General features: G+C 43.0%; 1 protein-coding gene across 3 annotated transcripts in view; it reads right to left on the minus strand.

Annotated features, from left to right (window-relative positions):
• Positions 1 to 22185, minus strand: part of TRPC7 (transient receptor potential cation channel subfamily C member 7) — a 152503-nt gene that overhangs the window by 124943 nt on the left and 5375 nt on the right. For all 3 annotated transcript variants that reach the window (XM_070793620.1, XM_070793621.1, XM_019963648.2), the window contains exon 2: positions 17943 to 18720. In XM_070793620.1, the coding sequence (XP_070649721.1) occupies positions 17943 to 18720 (778 nt within the window). The remainder of the gene's footprint in view (positions 1 to 17942; positions 18721 to 22185) is intronic.

Consider the following 22185-nt stretch of genomic DNA (forward strand, 5'->3'; position numbering starts at 1 on the left):
CCCAGCATTTCTCATGATGCACTCTGCATATAAGTTAAATAAGCAGGGTGACAAAATACAGCCTTGATGTACTCCTTTTCCTATTTGGAACCAGTCTGTTGTTCCATGTCCAGCTCCTGGACCTGCATACAGATTTCTCAGGAGGCACATCAGGTGGTCTCGTATTCCCATCTCTTTAAGAATTTTCCAGAGTTTGTTATGGTTCACACAGTCAAAGGCTTTGGCATAGTCAATAAAGCAAAAGTAGATATTTTTCTGGAACTATCTTGCTTTTTTGATGATCCAACAGATGTTTGCAATTTGATCTCTGGTTCCTCTGCCCTTTCTAAATCCAGCTTGAACATCTGGAAGTTCATGGTTCACGTACTATTGAAGCCTGGCTTGGAGAATTTTGAGCATTACTTTACTAGCATATGAGATGAATGCAACTGTGCAGTAGTTTGAGCATTCTAAGCATTGCTTTTCTTTGGTATTGGAATGAAAACTAACCTTTTCCAGTCCTGTGGTCACTGCTGAGTTTTCCAAATGTGCTGGCATATTGGGTGCAGCACTTTCACAGCATCATCTTTCAGGATTTGAAATAGTTCAACTGGAATTTCATCATCTCCACTAGCTTTGTTTTTAGTGATGCTTCCTAAGGCCCACTTGACTTGACATTTCAGGATGTCTGGCTGTAGGTTGGTGATCACACCATTGTAATTATCTGGCTCATAAAGATCTTTTTTGTATAGTTCTTCTGTGTATTCTTGCTGTCTCTTCTTAATATCTTATTCTGTTAGGTTGATACTGTTTCTGTCCTTTATTGTGCCTACCTTTGCATGAAATGTTCCCTTGGTATCTCTAATTTTCTTGAAGAGATCTCTAGACTTTCCCATTCTATTGTTTTCCTGTATTTCTTTGCATTGATCGCTGAGGAAGGCTTTCTTACCTCTCCTTGCTATTCTTTGGAACTCTGCATTCAGATGGGTATATCTTTCCTTTTCTCTTTTGCCTTTCACTTCTCTTCTTTTCACAGCTATTTGTAAGGCCTCCTCAGACAACCGTTTTGGCTTTTTGCCTTTCTTTTTCTTGGGGATGGTCTTGTTCCCTGCCTCCTGTACAATGTCACGAACCTCCATCCATAGTTCTTCAGGCACTCTGTCTATCAGATCTAACCCCTTGAATCTATTTGTCACTTTCACTGTATAATCATAAGGGATTTGATTTAGGTCATACCTGAATGGTCTAGTGTTTTTCCCTACTTTATTCAATTTAAGTCTGAATTTGGCAATAAGGTGTTCATGATCTGAGCCACAGTCAACTCCCAGCCTTGTTTTTGCTGATTGTATAGAGCTTCTCCATCTTTGGCTGCAAAGAATATAATCAATCTGATTTTGGTGTTGACCATCTGGTGATGTCCATGTGTAGAATCTTCTCTTGTGTTGTCGGAAGAGGGTGTTTGTCATGACCAGGGCGTTCTCTTGGCAAAAGTCTATTAGCCTTTGCCCTGCTTCATTCTCTACTCTAAGGCCAAATTTTCCTGTTACTCCAGGTATTTCTTGACTCCCTACTTTTGCATTCCAGTCCCCTATAATGAAAAGGACATCTTTTTCTGGTGTTAGTTCTAGAAGGTCTTGTAGGTCATCATGCTGCTAAGTCGCTTCAGTCGTGTCCGACTCTGTGCAACCCCAGAGACAGCAGCCCACCAGGCTCCCCCGTCCCTGGGATTCTCCAGGCAAGAACACTGGAGTGGGTTGCCATTTCCTTCTCCAATGCATGAAAGTGAAAAGTGAAAGTGAAGTCGCTCAGTCATATCCAACTCTTAGCGATCCCATGGACTGCAGCCCACCAGGCTCCTCCATCTATAGGATTTTCCAGGCAAGAGTACTGGAGTTGGGTGCCATTGCCTTCTCTGGTAGGTCATCATAGTATCATTCAATTTCAGCTTCTTCAGCTTTACTGGTCGGGGCATAGACTTGGATTACCATGATATTGAATGGTTTGCCTTGGAAACAAACAGAGATCATTCTGTCATTTTTGAGATTGCATCCAAGTACTGCATTTCAGACTCTTTTTGTTGACCATGATGGCTACTCCATTTCTTCTAAGGGATTCTTGCACACAGTAATAGATATAACGGTCATCTGAGTTAAATTCACCCATTCTAGTCCATTTTAGTTCGCTGATTCCTAAAATGTCAACATTCACTCTTGCCATCTCGTTTGACCAATTCCAATTTGCTTTGATTCATGGACCTAACATTCCGTGTTCCTATGCAATATTGCTCTTTATAGCATCGGACTTTACTTCCATCACCAGTCACATCCACAACTAGGTGTTGTTTGTAAGCAAGACAATTTTTGAGTGAGTAATGATGTTTCAACCTGCCTGTTTTCCTTTGGGTGAATCAGCTAAACCCTTAAATCTCAGTGATGGAGACAGGTATGTATCCACCCTTGGTGCTGTCCTGACCAGGACTGCAGTCTTCTCTACTTCGTATCTAATAACTTTGTTTATTTTAAGATCACATTAAAAGAAGATCTGAAATGAGATTCAGAGTAAATATGACCTTAAATATGCATCTTATTTGTGCTTACTGTATATTGTGAAAGCATTTCAGAGAAATACTAATATAGAATTGGCGTCACCAGATAACATACCCTTCCAGAGGATTATGTCATGACTCCCCTGATTATGGATTCAGAATAGTAAATGTTCAGGAAACTTTTTTTTCAAAGAGTAATTATAGTATAGCATATGTATAGAGTTGAGTTTTTAAAAATTGCTTGTGATTGCTGAAAAATGCTATTGATTAAGAGGGGCTAATGTCTAGACGGCACAGTAGCAATTAAAAACTGTAGAGCCCTGCTAATTATAAAGGGGAAACCCCCAAACCAAATTAGGCAAATCAGTACCTATGATTTCTGTGGTCAGAGGAGCAGACACCGTTCTCTTCACCTCGGCACCTTTGTCCATTGTGTTTCCAAGCCTAGACTTATGCCCCTCTCTTCTTCCTCTAAGAACTTCTACCCTTCTCAAGACCAGCTCACAGCTAACTCCAGGATGGCTCTCCTGATAGCCCTGAGGAACTCCACTGTTTCAGGCTTGGGCACCCACTGCGTTTTATTCTCAGGGTCCAATAGCCCCGTTAAAGTGCTCTCTGTAGTCCTGACATTTTCATACTTGACTAATCAACTTCATTCATTTGTATATCTCAGTCCAGGGCATGCTACATTGTAGGACATAATAAATATTGCATAAAATGACCATACATCTACTCTGATTCGAGAATTGTATTTATGGGAAGCTGGGTACTGGTGTGTGGCTACCAGGGAACAGATCCAGGAGCAACAGGGTTGGGTATACTTGGCCCTAAGAGATGGTCTTGGAGCCAAGCCTACCTGTTAAAGGCTCATTATCTTGTGTATAGAAAACTGCACTGAGTTTCTGAAAGTCCTGTAGGGCATGGGTAAAAGATTAGTAAGTGATTGCATTTAAATAAGTTCAAATATAATCAAGAAAATAAGATTCTAGTTTTTTTGCTGATTTATCCAAAGAATGACTAAATAAAACTGGAAAGGATTTAAAGTTGTTATTAACAAAAAAAAAAAAAAAAAGAGAGAGAGAGAGAGACTGGGGCTATAATATGATTTCATTTATCTCTACAACTTCCATTGTTACCTATGTGCTGATGACCATATGTTTTTACCTCCTACACCAACCTGTATTCTAAGAAGCTGATTTAAATCTTCAGCTGCCAAGTGGTCATCTATACTGGTAAGTCCCACAGACTCTTCAAACTCTGCATGCCCCAAACTGAACATATGGGTCTTCCAAACATTCAAACTTGATCTTCTGCTTTCTGCTTCAGGAAAGAGAGTCCCTATTTATTCAGCCTTCTGAGCTAGAAGTCCTGGGTTCATCTTTGTCTTTGTCAGTTAGTTACCAAGATCTCTGGATTCTGACCTAAAGAATCTTTACTGTCTGACCCCTACTGCCCACACTCACACTCGCGAGATCTTAATTCAGTGAATTGTGAATTAGCTTCCTGATTGGACTGTTTACCAAGAACAGTTCCTTCTGCCTGGTTGCCAAGTCCCTAACCCCTTGGTTTAAAAGCTGCAGGGTAAAATCCGTGCATCTTTTTTTTATCATATTTCAATGTACCTCTTAAAGATTAGCCCCTTTCCTTTAAACTCCTCCAGCTACCACTGTCCAACAAGCACACTGGGCTCTTTGTGCCACTGCACATGCTCATTTGTCTGCCTTGCTCCATTCTTTCGAAATCTTCGTTTGCCAGACTTTCGAAATCTTCTTCATTTGCCAAACTCGGCCTTCAAGAACCACTTCAGAATATCATCTCTTCCAGGAATCCTTTTCTCATATCACCAGGCAGTTTGCTGCAGTCTTCTTTGTGATCCCATCGTGTGCTGCCCCTTCTCTACTACATTGTGTTTATCTCTCAGCACTCCAGTCTCTCCCATTGCTTTGAGGGTAGAGTCCGGTTCTGTCCCACACTTGTAGACCTGGTACCTTGTACCATATCTGGCCCACGGTAGAAAGAAGACCACCATTTGCAGAAAATCATTTAACCACTCAGTCTGTTTCCTCATCTGTAAAATGGGAATAATAATCTCCTCTTAAATCTCAACTTAGATGTCCTTCATGAAAATGCTCTATAGGAATGAGAAGCAGAAGGAGCTGGAAAAGTGGAGACTCAACAAGGGAGTGTTAGTAAAAGTACCTGGCTTTATGCGTGAGGAAGATGGCTGCAGAGAAGTAAACTGACTCAGCCATGGTCACATGTCAGTTCCTGGTGGAACTCTGGGCCTCCTCACTCAGTGGCCCCATTGCCCCAGAGGACTGTCTTTTATGGCAGCGAATCACATGTGCCATAGGCCACCTCCGGGGCAGAGTGTGACCATGGGGCTCTAAGCTGTTTGGTTCCCTCAAGTTGTCTCTGAAATCTGACTACCATGAGCACATTCCTCACATAGTTGCTTTAGGTGAAGATCCAGCTCTGTGTTTAAAGTCTGGTTTCTACATTTGTAATCCTAGAGGAGATACTATTTGGGGAAATAAACTCTTGCTCCTAGTTTTTTGCAGTCGAATTAAAACATTTCCCCCACATTTCTTGGAGCTTATCTCCATGCTTATGTTAAAACATTGGGTTTAAGCACATAAAACATCAAGTTTCTGATGCGCTTTGGGAAGGTATTAGATGAATTCTTTTAAGTATAAACTTTAAGCAAAATGCATAGTCACCAGAGAGGAGATCTTGTCATCAGAAAGATTCCTGGGCTACTGTTTTCAAAGTATATGTAGGAGAGGCTGGAGAGCTATTACCAGGCAAAGCCCTGGTCTTCCACATGCATGAGGTGTGCTGTTCTTCCACAAAATGCAAACAAGAGTTCTGATTCCCCCAAGCAGCTGTATTATTGGTAAATAGGAAGTATATTTCCATGGTGTGTGTGTGAGAGAGATACAGAGAGAGAGAGACAGACAGACAGACAGACAGAGAAGGGGAAAAGGAGAAAGAGAAACAGAAATAGCATTTCAGCATGTTTGTGTACCTTTGTGCTCAACCGCTCAGTCGTGTTTGACTCTTTGCGACCCCATGGGCTGTAGCCCATGAGGCTCCTCTGTCCATGGGATTATCCAGGCAAGAATACTGGAGCAGGTTCCCATGCCCTCCTCCAGTAGATCTTCCTGACTCAGGGATTGAACCTCTGTCTCTTGTGTCTCCTGCATTGGCAGGCAGATTCTTTACCACTGCACTACCTGGGAACCTCAATTCATCATGACCTCTCTTAATTTTCAAAGCACTTATTTATCCATCAGTAATTAGCAAGCCTGCCCTGGAGCCCAGAAAAAACAGGTCATTGTTATTAATTTCTGTTATGGGAGGTGGAAAGATCATTATAATATGAAACGTAATCATGCTACCAAGCATTTGGGGAGACTTCATCTGTTTGAGAATTGATAGTATTTAGAAAATTTTAGCCTCAATCATTCTTACATCACTGTAATTTTAGGACTAGGTATACAAGTTTAGTTTCTTTATTTTTTCCTGGCTCTTATACCATTCTGCATCTGCAGTGACCAGAGCTATATTCTAACTCCTCCAGGTTCCTAGGGCTGGCAGGAGTACAGATGGTACCATACTACTTAATCTGTCTTTTTGACAGCTGGTGGAAAAGTCCATGGCCTCCTGGTCCTAGGATAACGTACATTTTGAAAGGAAGCCTGTGCCAGGATATTAAAAGAGTGTTTATTATAGAGTGTTTATAATCCCTACACTGTATTTGAATGTATAACGCTTGTGGTACGTACTGATCACATAGTTTATAAATGAGAAAGAAAGAGAAAGAAACACAGTTCGTCAATGCCACATGAGATTTCTGAATGATGGAAACTTTTTCCCATTTGCAATCAAATGTAGTTCTCTCTCTTTTCTACTCTACCTGGAATCCAAGAGCTGCAGGGATATTTGCCAGCTCCTACAGTTCATGGGCTTGAAAGGTAGCAGAAGCTGCCACCCTGAAATATGCCACTTTGTCACAAGAAATCTTCAAGCTAAAGGCAATTAAGAAGAAACAGATAGAAGAAAAACTCTCTTGGCTCCTCCTCCATTTGGCTAAAAGCAGATCATAAATTTGTAAAGGGTGTCCCTCCTCTGCTCTTTACCAAGGGAAACAGAAGTTAATCATCAGAGACAGCACCAGCAAAATCTACACCACAGCCTTGTTCAAACCAGCTCTAAGCTACCATTTGGTTCCCCATATATTTACCTTCTACAATTTGGTTCCCTGGAAGCTCAAAGTTTTTTTTTTGTTGTCTTTTCGTGTGTCTAAAAATTCATGCTTTTGTTAAGATGTTATATAAGTCCAAGTCCTAACCACCACTTTGAGTTACTCACCTCTTAAAAAAAAAAAAGCAAATGTAGAAAGAGGCTTTCTCTGAATGTCCCTTATCTGCCTCAAGACAGATCCTCCAAAAGGAACTTGCTGGCCATAAATCCCTTCCCTTGGAGCTTCTTGAACCAGAAAGATGGGCTCTTATCACAGGAGAAGGGGTACCATATATATCCAGACAGGCTTTGTCACAAACTATCATGCCTCTCCTCTGTTCTTCTAAGTGCCCCTTCATGTTTCCTGAAAATCAGTTACTATCTCCTAAAAGGCCTCCACCCTCCATCCTTCGTACCTTTCCCCATTAAGATGGCATTTAATCCTGAATACTAAGCCACCTCAGAGACTTACTCATTTTTCCCCTGGGCATTCTCATATATACAAGAAGTATTACATGCTTCTATACTTCTGTTTGTTTTTCTTCTGTTAATCTTTTTTACAGGGGTCTCAGCTATGAACTCAGAAGGGTGGCAAGAAAATTCCTCCCCTACACAAGCCTGTCTGTCTCTCCCGTGGCAGGGCTCAGTCACTCTGCCCACCCTTAATTCCTGGTGTTCATTCTTACCATATAATGGTTCACAGGAATTCTGTGATGGGGCTTAGAGATTTAGTTTTCATGATTATGTGTAGCGACTGTCAAAATCATCAAAGTGGCATGAAGATTATTTTAAGTTAAAAACATCCAAACAAACAGCAGCGAAATTTCTTTTGCTGACCCAAGCAGAGCCTCCCCAAAATACAGTTGCTGTAAATCCCCTCAGTGGGGACTTGGGGCACGGATTACAGCTAGAAAGGAGACTGACCCCCTGGATGAGAACAAACATCACTGACTCTCAAGCCTCCATTTGTTTCCCTAAAACCCATGTGTTTCCTCTTTTTCCTTAAAATTCCTTTCTTCCTTTACCTTTTCTTGCTAAGTTAGTATATAAACCCCTGTCTTTAGCTTTTGAGGGAGCCAGCCACTTCTTTCATGCACTTCTGTGTGCATATGAATAACTCTCATCTTTTCTCCTATTAATCTATCTTTTGTTAGTCAAGTCACAGGCCACCCAACCATTGCAACCTAAGATGGTAATGGAAAAGTTTTCCTCCCAACACATGACACTAACACTTCCTAGGAACAGTTATTTATAACATGTTGATATCACATGGGGAAATGCCTTAAGTGCATGAATATTATTGAAGTGGGTGATTTTTGGGGGGTGGGTGGGGGGGTAGAAATGAGGATAAAGTGTGAAGGGAGACAAAAATGAGATGGTAAGGATCCATCACCTAAGTCATAGTATTAATTCAGTCTTTCTACTTGGGGATAGAGGAGGTACTGAGAGGAAACATACCAAAATATGTTATTCTTAGATGGTAGAATGAATGTGACCTACTTGTTCCCTCTACTTTTCTGTATTTTCTGAATATTTATAATCAATTTGTTTTATTTTCATTATTCCCAAATGCAACACTTGAAAATGTTTTTCTACTACTTGATAGAGGTCATACCCCAGTACCATTTCCTCAATTGCTTCTGTCAGCTGCCCCCACTTCTTACCTTGCTGTCTCTTCTGGACAGACAGACAGACACACACACACGCATGCATGCGTGCGCACACACACACACACACAGACACAGGCAGTTACAGAATTCCTATCTGTATCTCAGCTTGTGCCTGGGTCAGTAGAAAGCATCAGTTGTCTCTCTCCTTTCTCCCAGAATGACCACCTAGTTTTAGGACTGTCTTTGGCTTCCCAGAATAACTAACCTCTGCCCTTTTATCTTGCCCTGCTCTGCGGGTCTGCCTGGATTCCTGGTATCAGCCTTCCTCAGTGTCTCAACCTGGTGCTACCCCATGGTATAGGGTTGAGTAGTGTGTCTGCCAAATTCACATCCTTCCTAACACTTCAGAATGGTATCTTATTTGGAAATTGGTTTTGCAGTTATAAGTAAAGTCCTATTGGAATAGAGTGGGCCCTTAATATAAAATGATTGGTCTTTATTAAAAAATCCTGCTGCTGCTGCTAAGTCGCTTCTGACTCTGTTGTGTCCGACTCTGTGCGACCCCATAGATGGCAGCCCACCAGGCTCCTCCATCCCTGGGATTCTCCAGGCAAGAACACTGGAGTGGGTTGCTATGTCCTTCTCCAATGCATGAAAGTGAAGAGTGAAAATGAAGTTGCTCAGTCGTGTCTGACTCTTAGCAACCCCATGGACTGTAGCCTACCAGGCTCCTCCGCCCATGGGATTTTCCAGGCAAGAGTACTGGAGTGGGTTGCCATTGCCTTCTCTGATTAGAAAATCCTAAGGGAAATGAATCCTGAATATTCATTGGAAGGACTTAAGCTGAAGCTGAAGCTCTGATACTTTGGCCACCTTAAAGTGAAGAGCCAACTCATCGGAAAAGACCCTGACGCTGGGAAAGATTGGAGGGAAGAGAAGGGGACAACAGAGGAGATGGTTGAATGGCATCACTGACTCAATGGACATGAATTTGAGCAAATTCCAGGAGATAGTGAAGGACAGGGAAGCCTGGTGTGGTGCAGTCCATGGGGTTGCAAAGAGTCAGACACGACTGAGTGACTGAACAACAAAAATGACCTTAGAAGAAGAGGGTAAGAGGCACAGAAACACACAGGGAGATCACTATGTGACCACAAAGGCAGAGATTGGAGTGACGTGTCTTTCAGCAAAGGATTGCCAAGGAAGCACCTGTTGTACCCTGGAGGCTTCAGAGTGAGCAGGGACCCTGCCAACACTTTGGTTTTGGACTCCTAGCCTCCAGCACTGTGAGAAAATAAATTTCCGTTGTTTTTAAGTCACCACATTCGTGGTGCTTTGTTTCTGCAGCCCTGGGAGACTAATATATCCACCTAGACTGAACTGGGAGTTTGCCAGGGAAGGTTCCTCATCTGCAGGGAGGTTTCATCTGCCCCCAGCATCCTCCTGGCCTGGTAATCCCAACATCCAGAGCCGTGGAGGACAACAGGGGAGGTCTCCTGCGTGCCTTTATTTATGCTGAAACCAGCTCCAGTTGAGCATTAATCAGACATGAGATTAGACATTTTCTCTGCTTTTATGCAGCATACACAGGGAGAAAGATGTTTTCCGAATCTAGAAAACACAATGGAAAGGTTACAGTCAAGTGGAATCCTTTTTATACGGGGCTGTCACCTCTGAGTCCACTTTGCTTTGTGCTGGCCGTGCAGTGAATAGTTGGACCAAGCAGGGGGCACACGCCCCTCTGCACCTCCAGAGTTCAAGGTAACAAGTCAGACTTCTCATCTTTCTCCTACGCTCCTGCTACTCCACAGGGCCTCCACCTTGGAGGAGAAAAGGAGAGCAGGCTGTGTTCTTCCTTCCCTCCCTATGCCTCTCCAGAGAGCAGAGAGGTCCCAGGGACAGAAGAAGTTCCCAGGAGCTCCTAGACAAGAAAGCAGTCCTGTAAACAGCCAGGAGCCTTCACCTTCTCCGACTGTGCTGTCGCTCCAGCTCTAGAGAGTCACCTGCAGGCTGAGACGTGCTGGTCCCTCTGCCACTCCCCCCTCACCCCCTCCCGTCCAGCTTCCTTCCTGTCCAACTCCTTCCAGTCTTGTCCCCTCCCAGCCGTTTGGTATACTAGTGCACCAGGCAGAGTGTACGACCTGCTGAAACGTTCAGATAGCTCCCCATTCACCCTGCAGTGAATTGAAGTCCAGCTTCTTACCAAGGCTACCAAGTGGGAAGGCCATGGCCAAGGGGTTCTTCAGCACCTCTGTCACCTGCTCTCTCTTGTTTCCTCCCTGTGACAGGCAGCTACTCAGAGTTCTCTCCACAGGCCTCTCTTTTCCCTCTCTGCTCTGGGCTTTTTCATGTACAGCTGCTGTGCCTGGAACCATCTCCCCCCTTCCCTGCTGTCTGTTTATCTCTCCCATACCCTCCATTTTCATTTAAATATTGTCATCTCTGAGAAATCTTTAAGCACACGCACACCCGCACACAGAGTCAGCTGTCCCACTAAGGCAACGCTTTGCAAATTGCTCTTTTACTGCTTAGCACTCAGCATGATTTGTAAAGCTCTGTTTGTGTGAGTACATGAAGAACGCTGGTCTCCTCTGCTAGACTGTGAGGTCCTGAGGGCAGGAACTTCATCTTTTCATCATTGCATTCCAGCACCCAACCCAGAGCCTGGCTCATACTAGAGGCTTAATTAAGTATTTGCTGCATGAATGCTGAATTTTCAGATAGCTCTGTCACTCGGGTCCATCTAGTTCTGACATTCTGTGGGTCTACAGGCCTTATTTTCATCCACCCTCCTGACATAAGAGTTTCCACATTTAATCTGCATGTGAATTTGCTGCTAGAAAAACACATGCCTCCCTGTTGATGGTGTGTGCAGCACACTTGATTGGTTTTGCCCTATCGTGATTAATTTATATACAGAATTTAACTTTTTTTCAGAGAAAAGCCCTACATTTTCATCATTTCCTTTTGATGCAATTTGCGCTACTGCTCATTGACTGATATCCTCCAAGAACTGCCTTCATTTTTTCTGTATCTCTGATATTTCAGACTGATAGTTGCACTTGTATAGGAAATGATTTTTTCCCAGCTTTTTTTTTTTTTTTTCGTGTGTGTGTCGTGATGAATCTTCCACAGAGATATTTTTCAAAAAACAATCTCTGTCTGTACTTGGCAGGAGCTCTGCCTGCCCATTTCCTCCCTTCCCCTCCTTTGCAGCCTCTGTCTTTTCTGCTCGCATTGCTTCTTTTCACAGCAGTACTGTAGCAGCATGCCGGGCGTCTTCAATTTCAGTGGTCTGCATTTTTCCACTTGGAAGATACTCTCTTGCCCTTTTTTTAATCATAAAGCTCACACAGACAGCTTGTACTCTGGGCTTGGGGAGGGAGGCTTAGCAGAAATCAGGAAGACCCTCTGAATAGAGGAGGTGTTGAAGCTTAAGTTGTGTTTATTGGGAAGAAAAGTTGCAGTGCTAAAAATCCAGTGGGCTTTGAAGAACAAAGTGGGATTGCCCACTACCATGTATGGGGAAAATTATGTACTTACTATGGGTCAGGTCCTCTGCAAAGAATTTTATATTCTTCATTTCATTTAGTCTTCACCAACTCCCTTGGAGGTCATTAGTCATTAGTTCACTCACTGACTCTATTTATTTGTTTACTGAACTAATATTTACTGAGTACCTGATACATGCCAGGAACTCCTGGAAGCTGAGTGGGATGAGGCATTGAAAGCTCTTAATAATGGGATGAGTCGAGATGTCATTTACAGAGATTAGGGTGAGGGCAAGTGTTGGGGTAGGGAAGACATGTTGCAATTCTTCTCTAACACCTGTTCCCTCCCCCCAGCCTCATTTTCAAATAAGAATACTAACTTCTAATAAACGCCCAAGATTGTATGATTGCTAGGAGATGACTCTGACCCGGAACCCAGGTCATTTCAGATCCCAGAGCCATGCTCGATGTTCTTCCATAGCTTTGAGAAAATGAAGCATGGCTGTTCTGGGTGCTCACCCAAAGCCTGGCCCCTGTCCTTGTCCTGTCTTCATCTAGCAGAGTGGCCTCCTGTATCCCATCTGAATACCAGTCACCCTGCTGACTCTGTATCCCTGTATTTTAGAGGCTAATACTCTTGGCATAATGAGCAGAAGCAGAAAGTTGTGACCAATGAAAAGTTGTCATTAACGGACACATTAATTAGTTCATTTTCCTGTGATGACTCATTAATGAATGCTTGGGTGAAAGTGCTCCTCCAGACACTTAGATAGAAAAATAGACAAAGACAAAGCTGACATGGCAGAATCATCTCTGTCTCTCCTCCTGAAATAAGTCAATCCCTGGATCTTTCTCTCAGGTATGGAGACCAACAACATGTGATCTGACCGCCTTTTACCTGCGTATGTGTAGTGAGGGGCTTCCATTACAGTTCCTCACCTGACATCTGTGATCTGTCTCTTCTCTGCTTACATTCTGCATCTCAGATGCTCAAGCAGAGGGCTGGGCTGGCACAGTCACATCCCTGAGGGTCTTTGGATGATATAAGCGACCGCTTTGAGGGGTTTCTGCCCGATTCTCTTCAACAATGACAACCACTCACTTTTAAGACCTGCAGCTTTCACAGCTTAAAAATATTTTCCCAAAGGAAAAGGAAACAATTTTCAAGTCATTTCCTGCCTGTTAAGCAGGCATTTGTTTATACTACCAGCCAAGGTTTCAGGCTTCAGGGAAATGTATTTTCCTAGGATGTTGGTCTATAAAATTTAAAAATATTAGAAACATTCAAAGCACATGAGAAACAGATTCTACCGGAGGCTGGGGGCTGTGGGTTTGGTGACCTTTTGGTACTGCCCCAGACCCAGAGTAGGCCTTTACTCCAGCTCCCTGGCTCCAGACTCCAGACTCCAAAGGTGTTTCACAATATCAAGTCACTCCTTCCCCTCCTCTTCCCTCTTCCATTTCGATAAGTTTGCAAGCAGATTGCAAACTGTCATCTCAACATCTTTACCTTTCACAATGGGATCTCACTAGAGATCGTAGCAGGTGGCAAATTGGTCCGATTTATCATTATTTGCATTTTTAATTTGTGGTATTTTAGGCCTGAGGAGTTTTTTTTTTTTTTTTATGGGTCTTAAAATGGCAACACAAACATTGATACATAATTCATTATCTATTTCTCATAATACATGTCGTTAACAACCCATCGACAAACAGAAAAATCATCAACACTTTAAGCAAGATGAAGTTACAGCTTTAGCTTTCTTGTCCCCCTACTCTTCTCCTCTGCGGTGTCTGAGAATAAACTGCTTGTCACTGAAGCACAGTTTACAGCCTTGAAAAGCCTTCTAAGTTGGAGCTTGTTTTTACTCAGGATGATCAAATCTTAAATACCTAGGGTAAAGTGTTTGTTGAGCTTCCACAGTTTCTTGACTTGTGAACATTGAATACTTTTCCAATTTAAGCAAAAGGTGAGAAAACAAGAAGAATATCTCTAGTCCCCATTCTGCTTTCTCTTTCCTTCCAAAGCCCTAAACATCCCTCTATAGTATTGCCTAGGATGTTGGTCTATAAAATTTGTAGCACTTTATAGCACTTTACTTGTAGCACTTTGCTTCCTCATCCCCTTCCTATCCCCACTAGATGTTGCTGTCGGCATGACTCTTAAGTTGGAAGAAAGGGGAACATCTGTAATCCTTTTGAAACAACATCTCTATGTATGAACAACTCATATAGACAGAATGCCCAGGAATTTGACCGAAAAGACACCAGCATAATATAGGAGACCCTGAGCATTTTTATCAGGATGAGAATCCAAGCAGGAGAAAACCAACAAGGCTAAGTCAAGAGCAGTGTAAAGACCTTATTGTGTTCTTGGTGACAGAAGCTGTAACTCAGCTGAGATAGGCAAATCTCTTATTACTCCATGCTAATCCAGGTACCTTTACACAGAGGCCATTCCATCAAGATGAAACACCTCTGAAAAGCCCATCCGATAGATTTCCCCTTCTTTTCTCTCCTACCGTGTAGATAAATCAGTGAACCAAACGTCATTTGTGGGCTGTGCCTCCCAGATGCCACATGTTCTGTACTGTGTGGTAAGACCAGGAAAACACTCTCTGCCCTCCAGGAGTTTAGTGGTCACCGACGCCAGATGGCGCAGCCCAGGATTGGTCTTCACACATTTAATGTGTTAAGTTTTATCCTTTCAGCCACCTTGTAGCCTTTAGAGTGTCCCCATTTCTCCAGGTCCATCAGATACCTCTGTGAAATCTATAGGTGTTAGAAGAGTTTAAATCATTGATAAAAGTAATCACATGCTTCATCAGTGAAATGATTATCTTTCTAGGGTTTCCTTTATTCAAATATTTATGGAGTGCTTTACTAGATTACTAGGCACCATTCATGGCATTAGGAAGGCCTTACTGGCCATGTCAAGTTTTGATATCTTTCTAGACCCAAGAAGATTAGAAAGACATAAGAAAATCTGTGTATAATTCCTACACTAAAAATAATGGCTTGCAGGAAGACATCTGACTCCAGCCAGAATTTACTGGAGACCTTGACATTGGCTATACTTCTTGCTAATGACTAAACTTTCTTCTGGTGATAAATTAAAAAGACGCTAGAAACAATAGCTTGGGCAACCAGATCCAGGTTTTCATGCATGCTATTTTCTAGTCAGGAAGAGTCACTCCCAGAATGAGTGTTTTAGAGGATCTGGAGGATGACTTAGGTCATCTCCAGTGAGAACCTGAGAGCTTTTTCACACCATTGATGGCTTTGGGTCATCTCCATGACACATGGTCCCACTAAAGTGGAAGAGACTCTTGAAGAGTGCATTTGAGAACACATTCTTTTTTCTTTTTTTGTGACTTGACCTCCCTCTTACTAATAAGCTGCTCTCTTCTCTGAGAGGATTCATGATGTCAGGAATGCACATACAAGGATAGCTGAATAAGTAATAAAGTTCTAAAGGAATGCTTATGTTAATTTGTAAGGCACCATTTGTTGACAATCTGAAAGACATTATTTCAAACAAAGGTAACTTGGGGGATGTTAATAGCCATGAAATGTATTTATCATGCTCTTATTCATTGCATTGTAGAAAAGATTTGTCATCATGTTAGTCATGTTCTTAATTGTACATGATTTTCACAATTTACTTGTTAAATCAAAATATCATAGTGGATGGTTTCAACAAACTTCCAGTTTTAGATACTGAATATTCTAAAATATGCTAGACTTTGGGTTTTAGTAAAGAAAACAAATGGTTCAGATGTACTTCCAAGTGTTAGTCTAGCATCATTTTATTTAGTAAAGCTGGCACGCTCCCAGATTCCAGATAAGCAGAGAATTGTGGCATTATCCATATAATCTGATCCAAAAAATTAAATTGTTTTTTTCTTGGGCAGAAAAATCTAAGTTAAGTGTCTTAACTTAGATTAAGCATTTCTTTTAAATGCTTGTGTGAATTTAGTCTGAAGCCTAGGGAACAAGCAAAATTCCACTAAGCTTCCTTGGGACATCACTGACCTTATTGCTGGTAGATGGTTTATTGTATAGGAACAAGGATTTGAGAGGCAATAACTGCATTCCTTGGGAGTTTCTTTGGTTAATTTCCACATCTACAAATGCCAAGTCTCTCTAGATGAGGCTATGTATGTTACAGGATTTATGGAAGTGGCTCCAGTTCAGTAGATGGATCCAAGATAAGGGGACAGATGGAGTAAAATTAGTTTAATTACAGGATTTTTCATCTATTCATAATTTGCAGAGCCCTGCAGCTTCCTGTAAGCCTGGTGCTCTGTGCCTGACTGTGAGTGATCCCGTTCCTACAGAGAGGCTTCACTGGCCTCATGCATGCACAACTAAATTGTCCTTCTCTTCAGTCTCAGTGTCTCATACCCCAAATCCTCTAACTCATGTTACCCACCAGTCAAGTAAATTTCCAAAACCCTAGCTTTAATTTCAGTCTCCTAATCACAAACTTTCAGCGGCTCACCATTTCTAGGAGGATAATATCCAAACTGCTCAGCTTGATACACAGAGCCCTCTGAGATATGCCCACTCATCTCTTCAGCCTTCCTCCTGTGTGCCCCTAGAGGAAGTCTTTATTGTAGTCACATGGAGCTTCTCATCAGTCCCCTGCCTGCTATGGGCCATTCTGGCCCTTGCCTCCACTTTCCTCCTCTGAATGCCTGTATCTCTCTTACCACTGATTCAGTTCTTCCTGCTCATTAAAGCCCAGCTCAGTTCTGTTTCTTTTGAGATCTCTCTGAACAACATGGTCCGTGGGGCCTCCTTTGCTGTGAGTTGGTGCCCACTCTTGGGCACTAATTGTGTCCCAGGCAGGGGCAACTCTTGCACTGACATCCTGTTTGGACAATGAACTTTTTTCCTGCCAGTGACATCTTGTGCCAGCTTCATTGTCCGCCCGACACGTGACACTTTTTTGCTTGCTTCATGGCATCACAGGCTCTGATTGAATGACAGGATGAGGAATTATGAGCCCAGGTGTAGTTTCTTCTCTTTCAGTCACACCTCTGCATTGGAAGGTATCTTTCAGATAGAAACAAGTGAAACTCTGAGAAACAGTGTATGAAAAAGGGCTTTGACTCATAACTTCCTGGAATGGCTAAGAGCTGGCTCTGGGGTCTGAGTACCTAGATTAGAACAATGGTTTTACCATTTATCTGCTTTATGTTATGGCTCTACCTCTGTGCCCTCATATAAAATGGGCACAATAATGGTACCCATACCAATGGTCATTGAGGGGGTTAAACATCATATAGGTAAGGAAGTCAGTGCTTGGCACATAGTACGTGTCCACTAAACATTCACTCTTAATTTACTAGTAAACTGTTAAAAGAATTAGGTCGAGTTTTCTCTTTCGGGAGGAGTGTCCATTGACAGTAAAAGTGCAGGACCACTATTGAATAATGAACTTTGGAGATGGGTCTCCATCCCTTGGGCTGACCTGGTAGTTCTAAGTGTTCTCAGGGGCTTGACAAGGGCCCACCTACTGAGATGACAAGTCCAACTCTACAGAGAGAGTTTCATTTTTATTTTGGTGTACTGCCTCCTCAGCCCTTTGACATAACTGTAAGCCTTTTTCAATTCAGCAAGCTATTGCTATTGACTCTAGGATCAACACAGTCCAGGATGGGTTAGAGATGTGAACAAGACAAACGAAAATTGACATGTAAACTTGGCGAGACAATCAAGAAGTCCAAGACCTGGACTAGGAAACAACGAAAAGTATTGTAGACATTCTCTTTCTGAGCTGCCTGGGACAGAGCTGGGGCATTTACACCAGAACCACAGTGTAACCTTCCCTGTGCCCTGCATGTCTCTTAACTGTTTGGATTTGTGTTTGTCAATATGTCACCTAATGGGACTGCTTTTCCATCAGGCTTATATCTGCCACAGGTTCCCTTCCTCCCCAGGAGCCTGAACGGGAGAGACCCTGAGTTAGACAGTTAGATCGGCAGACAGCCCACGTGGCTCCTGGACACACCCAGAAGAGCCCACTGGGCCATCTGCCGGCAGGGTGGGAAGTGGGAGAGTTACCTTGAATTCAGTCTCAATGTTGGCTAGTCTGGCTAGCTCGTTGCTGAGCTCCAGAGCGGTGAGGACTGGGTCTTCGCTGGACAGGGACAAGTACGCAGCACTCGCTAGTCCCTTGTAGGCGTTCATGCGAGAGCGCGAGTGGCTGAAGGAGTCCTTCCGCTGCTTCTCGGTGCACTCATTGCACTTGCAGAAGTAGTCGTGGGGCCGCTCGATGCGGGCGCCCTTGAGCAGGAGGATGTGCACGATCTCGTACTCCTGGCAGTGGGCCGCCAGGATGATGGGTGTGATGTCGTGTGAAAAGCGCGTGCCGTCCTCGTCGTAAGCGTAGAAGTCGTCGTCGCGCAGCTCCTGCTCCAGCGGGCTGAGCGCCAGGCGCTGGCCCTGCGCGAAGGCCGGGTGGCTGAGGATGGCCTCCACGATGCGCACGTAGCCCTTGCTGATGGCCAGCAGCAGCGCGTCCCCCACCCGCGCCAGGTTCTCCTTCTTGAGCAGCAGCTCTGTGACCTCCAGGTGCTCGTTGCCCACGGCCAGCTGCAGCGCGTTCTGCCCCATGTAGTCCACGCAGTTGAAGTTGAGGGTCTTGGACTCCTCCAGCATTTTCCTGACCACCGGGATGTTGCCATACTCGGCCGAGTCCAGGAAGCGCTCCTCCTCCGGCGTCAGGCTCGTGCCCTTCTCATTAAACATATAGGCAGGACCCCTGATGGCCTGGCGGCGGCCCTTTTCCCTCAGTGTCGTGTGCCGGCGCTGCATGTTTTTGAAGGTGCTGCTCCCAAACCTGTGGGGTGACAAGGCAGAGATGCTAGTTACTCTCCTAGGATCCGACGGTTCCCCAGGGAGCAGAGCAAACAGACATCCTTGAGATGAAAAAGAAAGTCATAATTGGAATATTTTGAGAAGTTATGAAATCTTATTAGAAAGTATTGTCCTAGCACTGAGATTAAGACAAACTGAACAACCTGAACTGTTCTTATACTAATGGAAGAGTATTGGCTTAGTTACCCAGAAGTCTGTTCTCCTTCAGTGGAGAAGTGTCTAAAGAGCTGAAATGTGGGTTCAGGGCAAGCTAAGGGTGGAGGTGGAGAGGGTGGGATCATGATGTGGCTGAAACAGGCTAACAACTGTTTTATTTCCTTTGTGCAAAGCTGAGAATGTCACTTAACTTCTCTGTGCTTTAGCGCTGTGCTTTTCTGTGCTTTTACCAATATAGCATGGATAACTTTTTGTGTGCCATGAAGTCGGTAGGAGGATTAAGTGAGGTAGCGTGCTTGTAGCACGTACTCAGTCCATGTTGTTCCCCTCCCACCTGTTGGTGTGCCCACTTCTTCAGGGCTTCTGCCATAGAAATGGCCACCATGGATACTAAGGCCTTTGCTTCAGGTGTGTTACCCCAGTTGAGCTCCTGCACTATGACAAAACTGCAGCAACACACAGGCGTGGCCACACCTCTGTTTCAGTCCTCTACCGTATTGGGATGTGCTTTCTTCTCATCCCCATGAAGCCTGAACACCTACCAAAGGTCACGGTGTCGCATGGAGCGGGCCTAGACTCGTTGTGGCTTACTGATGGCCACTGATGCAGCCTGCCTGAGGAAATTCAGCTGTAGTTTCTGGATTTTTATATGGATGGAGAAGCAGCTTAGTTTATATGCTGGGTTTATTTCTAGCGTATTGTTCTTCCCCATTGTGGCACAGTATAGACGTTAATACAATACCATTAGTAGTAGTCAACATTTATTAAGCCCTTCTGATATGCCAGGAACTGTACTAAGAGGTTTATATACTTCACATATACTGCCTGTGGAATTTTTGTATCAACCCTATGATGTAGATACTATTATTATCCTTATCTTGGACGATGATCTTGAGACAAGTGAGGCTGAGAGATAGGCTTTCAAGTTAGAAGATCAAGACTAGGCATCCTGGCTCCACCTGTTGCCAGCCTTGTGATTCTGGACAAGTTACCTACTCTTTAGTTTGTCGGGGTTTTAAAATGGCAGACTGAAGAAAATAATAGCCGGATATCCTGTCTCTAGTTCACCTTGGCTGCTCGAGCAGGTCCCCAGTTCAAGATGCTTTAACTGTAAAATAGAGAGTCTGGACCAGGTGTTCCCTAACTTGAACCTCTCAAACTATTTATTCTCCAGTTGGCCCTACCCATATTTTTTCGTTTTCTCCCACTTGTATTATTCAAATAATATTAGCATGGTGTGCATTTCAATAAGAAACTTTCTGTTCTAAAGAGTACATACTTGGGGATTGGTTTTGAACTATTTCCCATGTTCCCAATTGTCTTTTTGTTATTGGTCATGTCTCGATGCATTAAGAGTACTCAGTATTTCATTTAAGTCATCTGTAAAAGATAAAAATAATCACAGAGGATGGTTTTTAAATTATACTTAGTGTTTTGAGGTTTTAAAAAAATGTAGTGCCATTCAGTCTTGTGATTTTTAAAAATTTGGGCTCTATTTAGTTTTCTGCTAATTTTACCTTTTGACATGCTCTAGTTTTAGCTCTTTTGGGGGCCCCAAATCTGGTGGTAAGCAGAGACTTGAGGTCAGACTATACTCTGATCATGCTTAGGCCTGAGTCACACTTCTTGGGAGAAGCTGCTAAACTATTCAGTGGAACAGCTTCTTTATCTGCAAAAAAGAGAAAGCAATAATGATGGGCAGCTCCCTCAAAAGGCAACTGTGGATGATAAATCCTGATGGAGTGCTCCTTGCTTCTTTAGGAAGAACTTTCTGAACTGCCATCCACTCTTCTAAAGTGCACGTTGATAAAAGATTTTGGGGGAAAATGTTCTCAAAATTCAACTTTATGAGCTCCTTCTTAGCTCATTTCTCTCAACAATGCTATCATCCCAGGGAGAAAGGGTGCTTGTTGATAACAATGCTAACCATATATTGGGAGTCCAAAAGAGAACTTCAGATGAGAGAGAAGGACTCACAAATTGGGCACAGACATTTATTGTTATAAGTTTTCAGAAGGAGAGGCAATAACTGAGTTGAAAGCTAAGCAGTCACCTCAGTTGTGTCCCCAAAGGGCCTTATTTCAGATGATATGAACTCAGTTTCAAGGTCTGTTGTCTGGGGACACACACTCAGGTGGGAGTTAAGCCCACAAAAGACTAACCCTCTTTCTTGTGGGATTTCTCAGCCTGTCCTCTGATGAGGCTTCTCCCCTCTCAGGAGGACCTCTCTGGACGTGCCATCACAACTCAGCCTGAGAATGCAGCCAAGAGCACCTGAGCAGTGTGTCAGAGATGCAACAGTAACTGTCTTGGAACCAGAGCTAGAGCTTGATTCCCCATCACTCTTATGTTAGAAGTCTGCTCAGGTGGGAGAATAGGTCAGGCACCAAGGTCATGATACCAAGAATACACAACTGTTACACAGTGATAAGCCACGGAGAGAGTAATTCAAAGGAAATATAATGATACTGAACCAGGTCAGAGCAGAGAAACATCTCACAAGGAACACAGAAGTACCCAATCTGAATTCAGAGTCCATGTGGATGCCTACAAACCTAAAGAATGTTAAAGCATCATTTGTTAAACCCCCTCGTTAAACAAACAAACATAAAAAGCAAGGTATTAATATTTTCATTTTTAGTTGAAGAACCCGAGGTAGATGAAGCAAAAAGACTAAACCTTAGGGCAAATAATTTCTGCACAAGAGTAGTGCATTATATAAACCCTGATGTTTCTATAATAATCATGTTTTATCAAAGAAAAAAATACAAGTTTGGCTAGAATTTATCAGAAGTTAAAATGTCCTCTTCATTTGGCATGTATTTTTCTGAATGACCTTGAAAGCAGACACTCAGATGTAGTAAGAAATAAACAAGCCTGTCTTTCCCATCCTTAAATCCCTCAGCTTTGAGATACATTTGGATGCTCAAAGAATTGTCAGTTCTGCTCCTCTTCTTACAGAATCTGACATTGATGAAACGTTATGGCCCTTCAAATCATGTTTGCAGACAGGCATATAGTGGGACAGGCTACTCCATGAAATAGCTCTCAACATAAGGTTTTCATAGCAGACCCTAGAGCTCTGTGAATTGATTCTCATATTGATGAGGACTTTTAACCTCATTGGGAGTCCTTATTAGCTCCAACTTATAGTCTAATGATGCTTTTAAGACATTTGTTTTATTTTTTCCAGCTTTATTAAGGTATAATTGATAAAATTGTATACATTGAGGTGATTTGGTATGTATGTTTTGGTTAGAACATTTACATT

This window comes from Bos indicus, chromosome 7, assembly GCF_029378745.1.
Source record: "Bos indicus isolate NIAB-ARS_2022 breed Sahiwal x Tharparkar chromosome 7, NIAB-ARS_B.indTharparkar_mat_pri_1.0, whole genome shotgun sequence".
NCBI classification, from domain to species: domain Eukaryota; kingdom Metazoa; phylum Chordata; class Mammalia; order Artiodactyla; family Bovidae; genus Bos; species Bos indicus.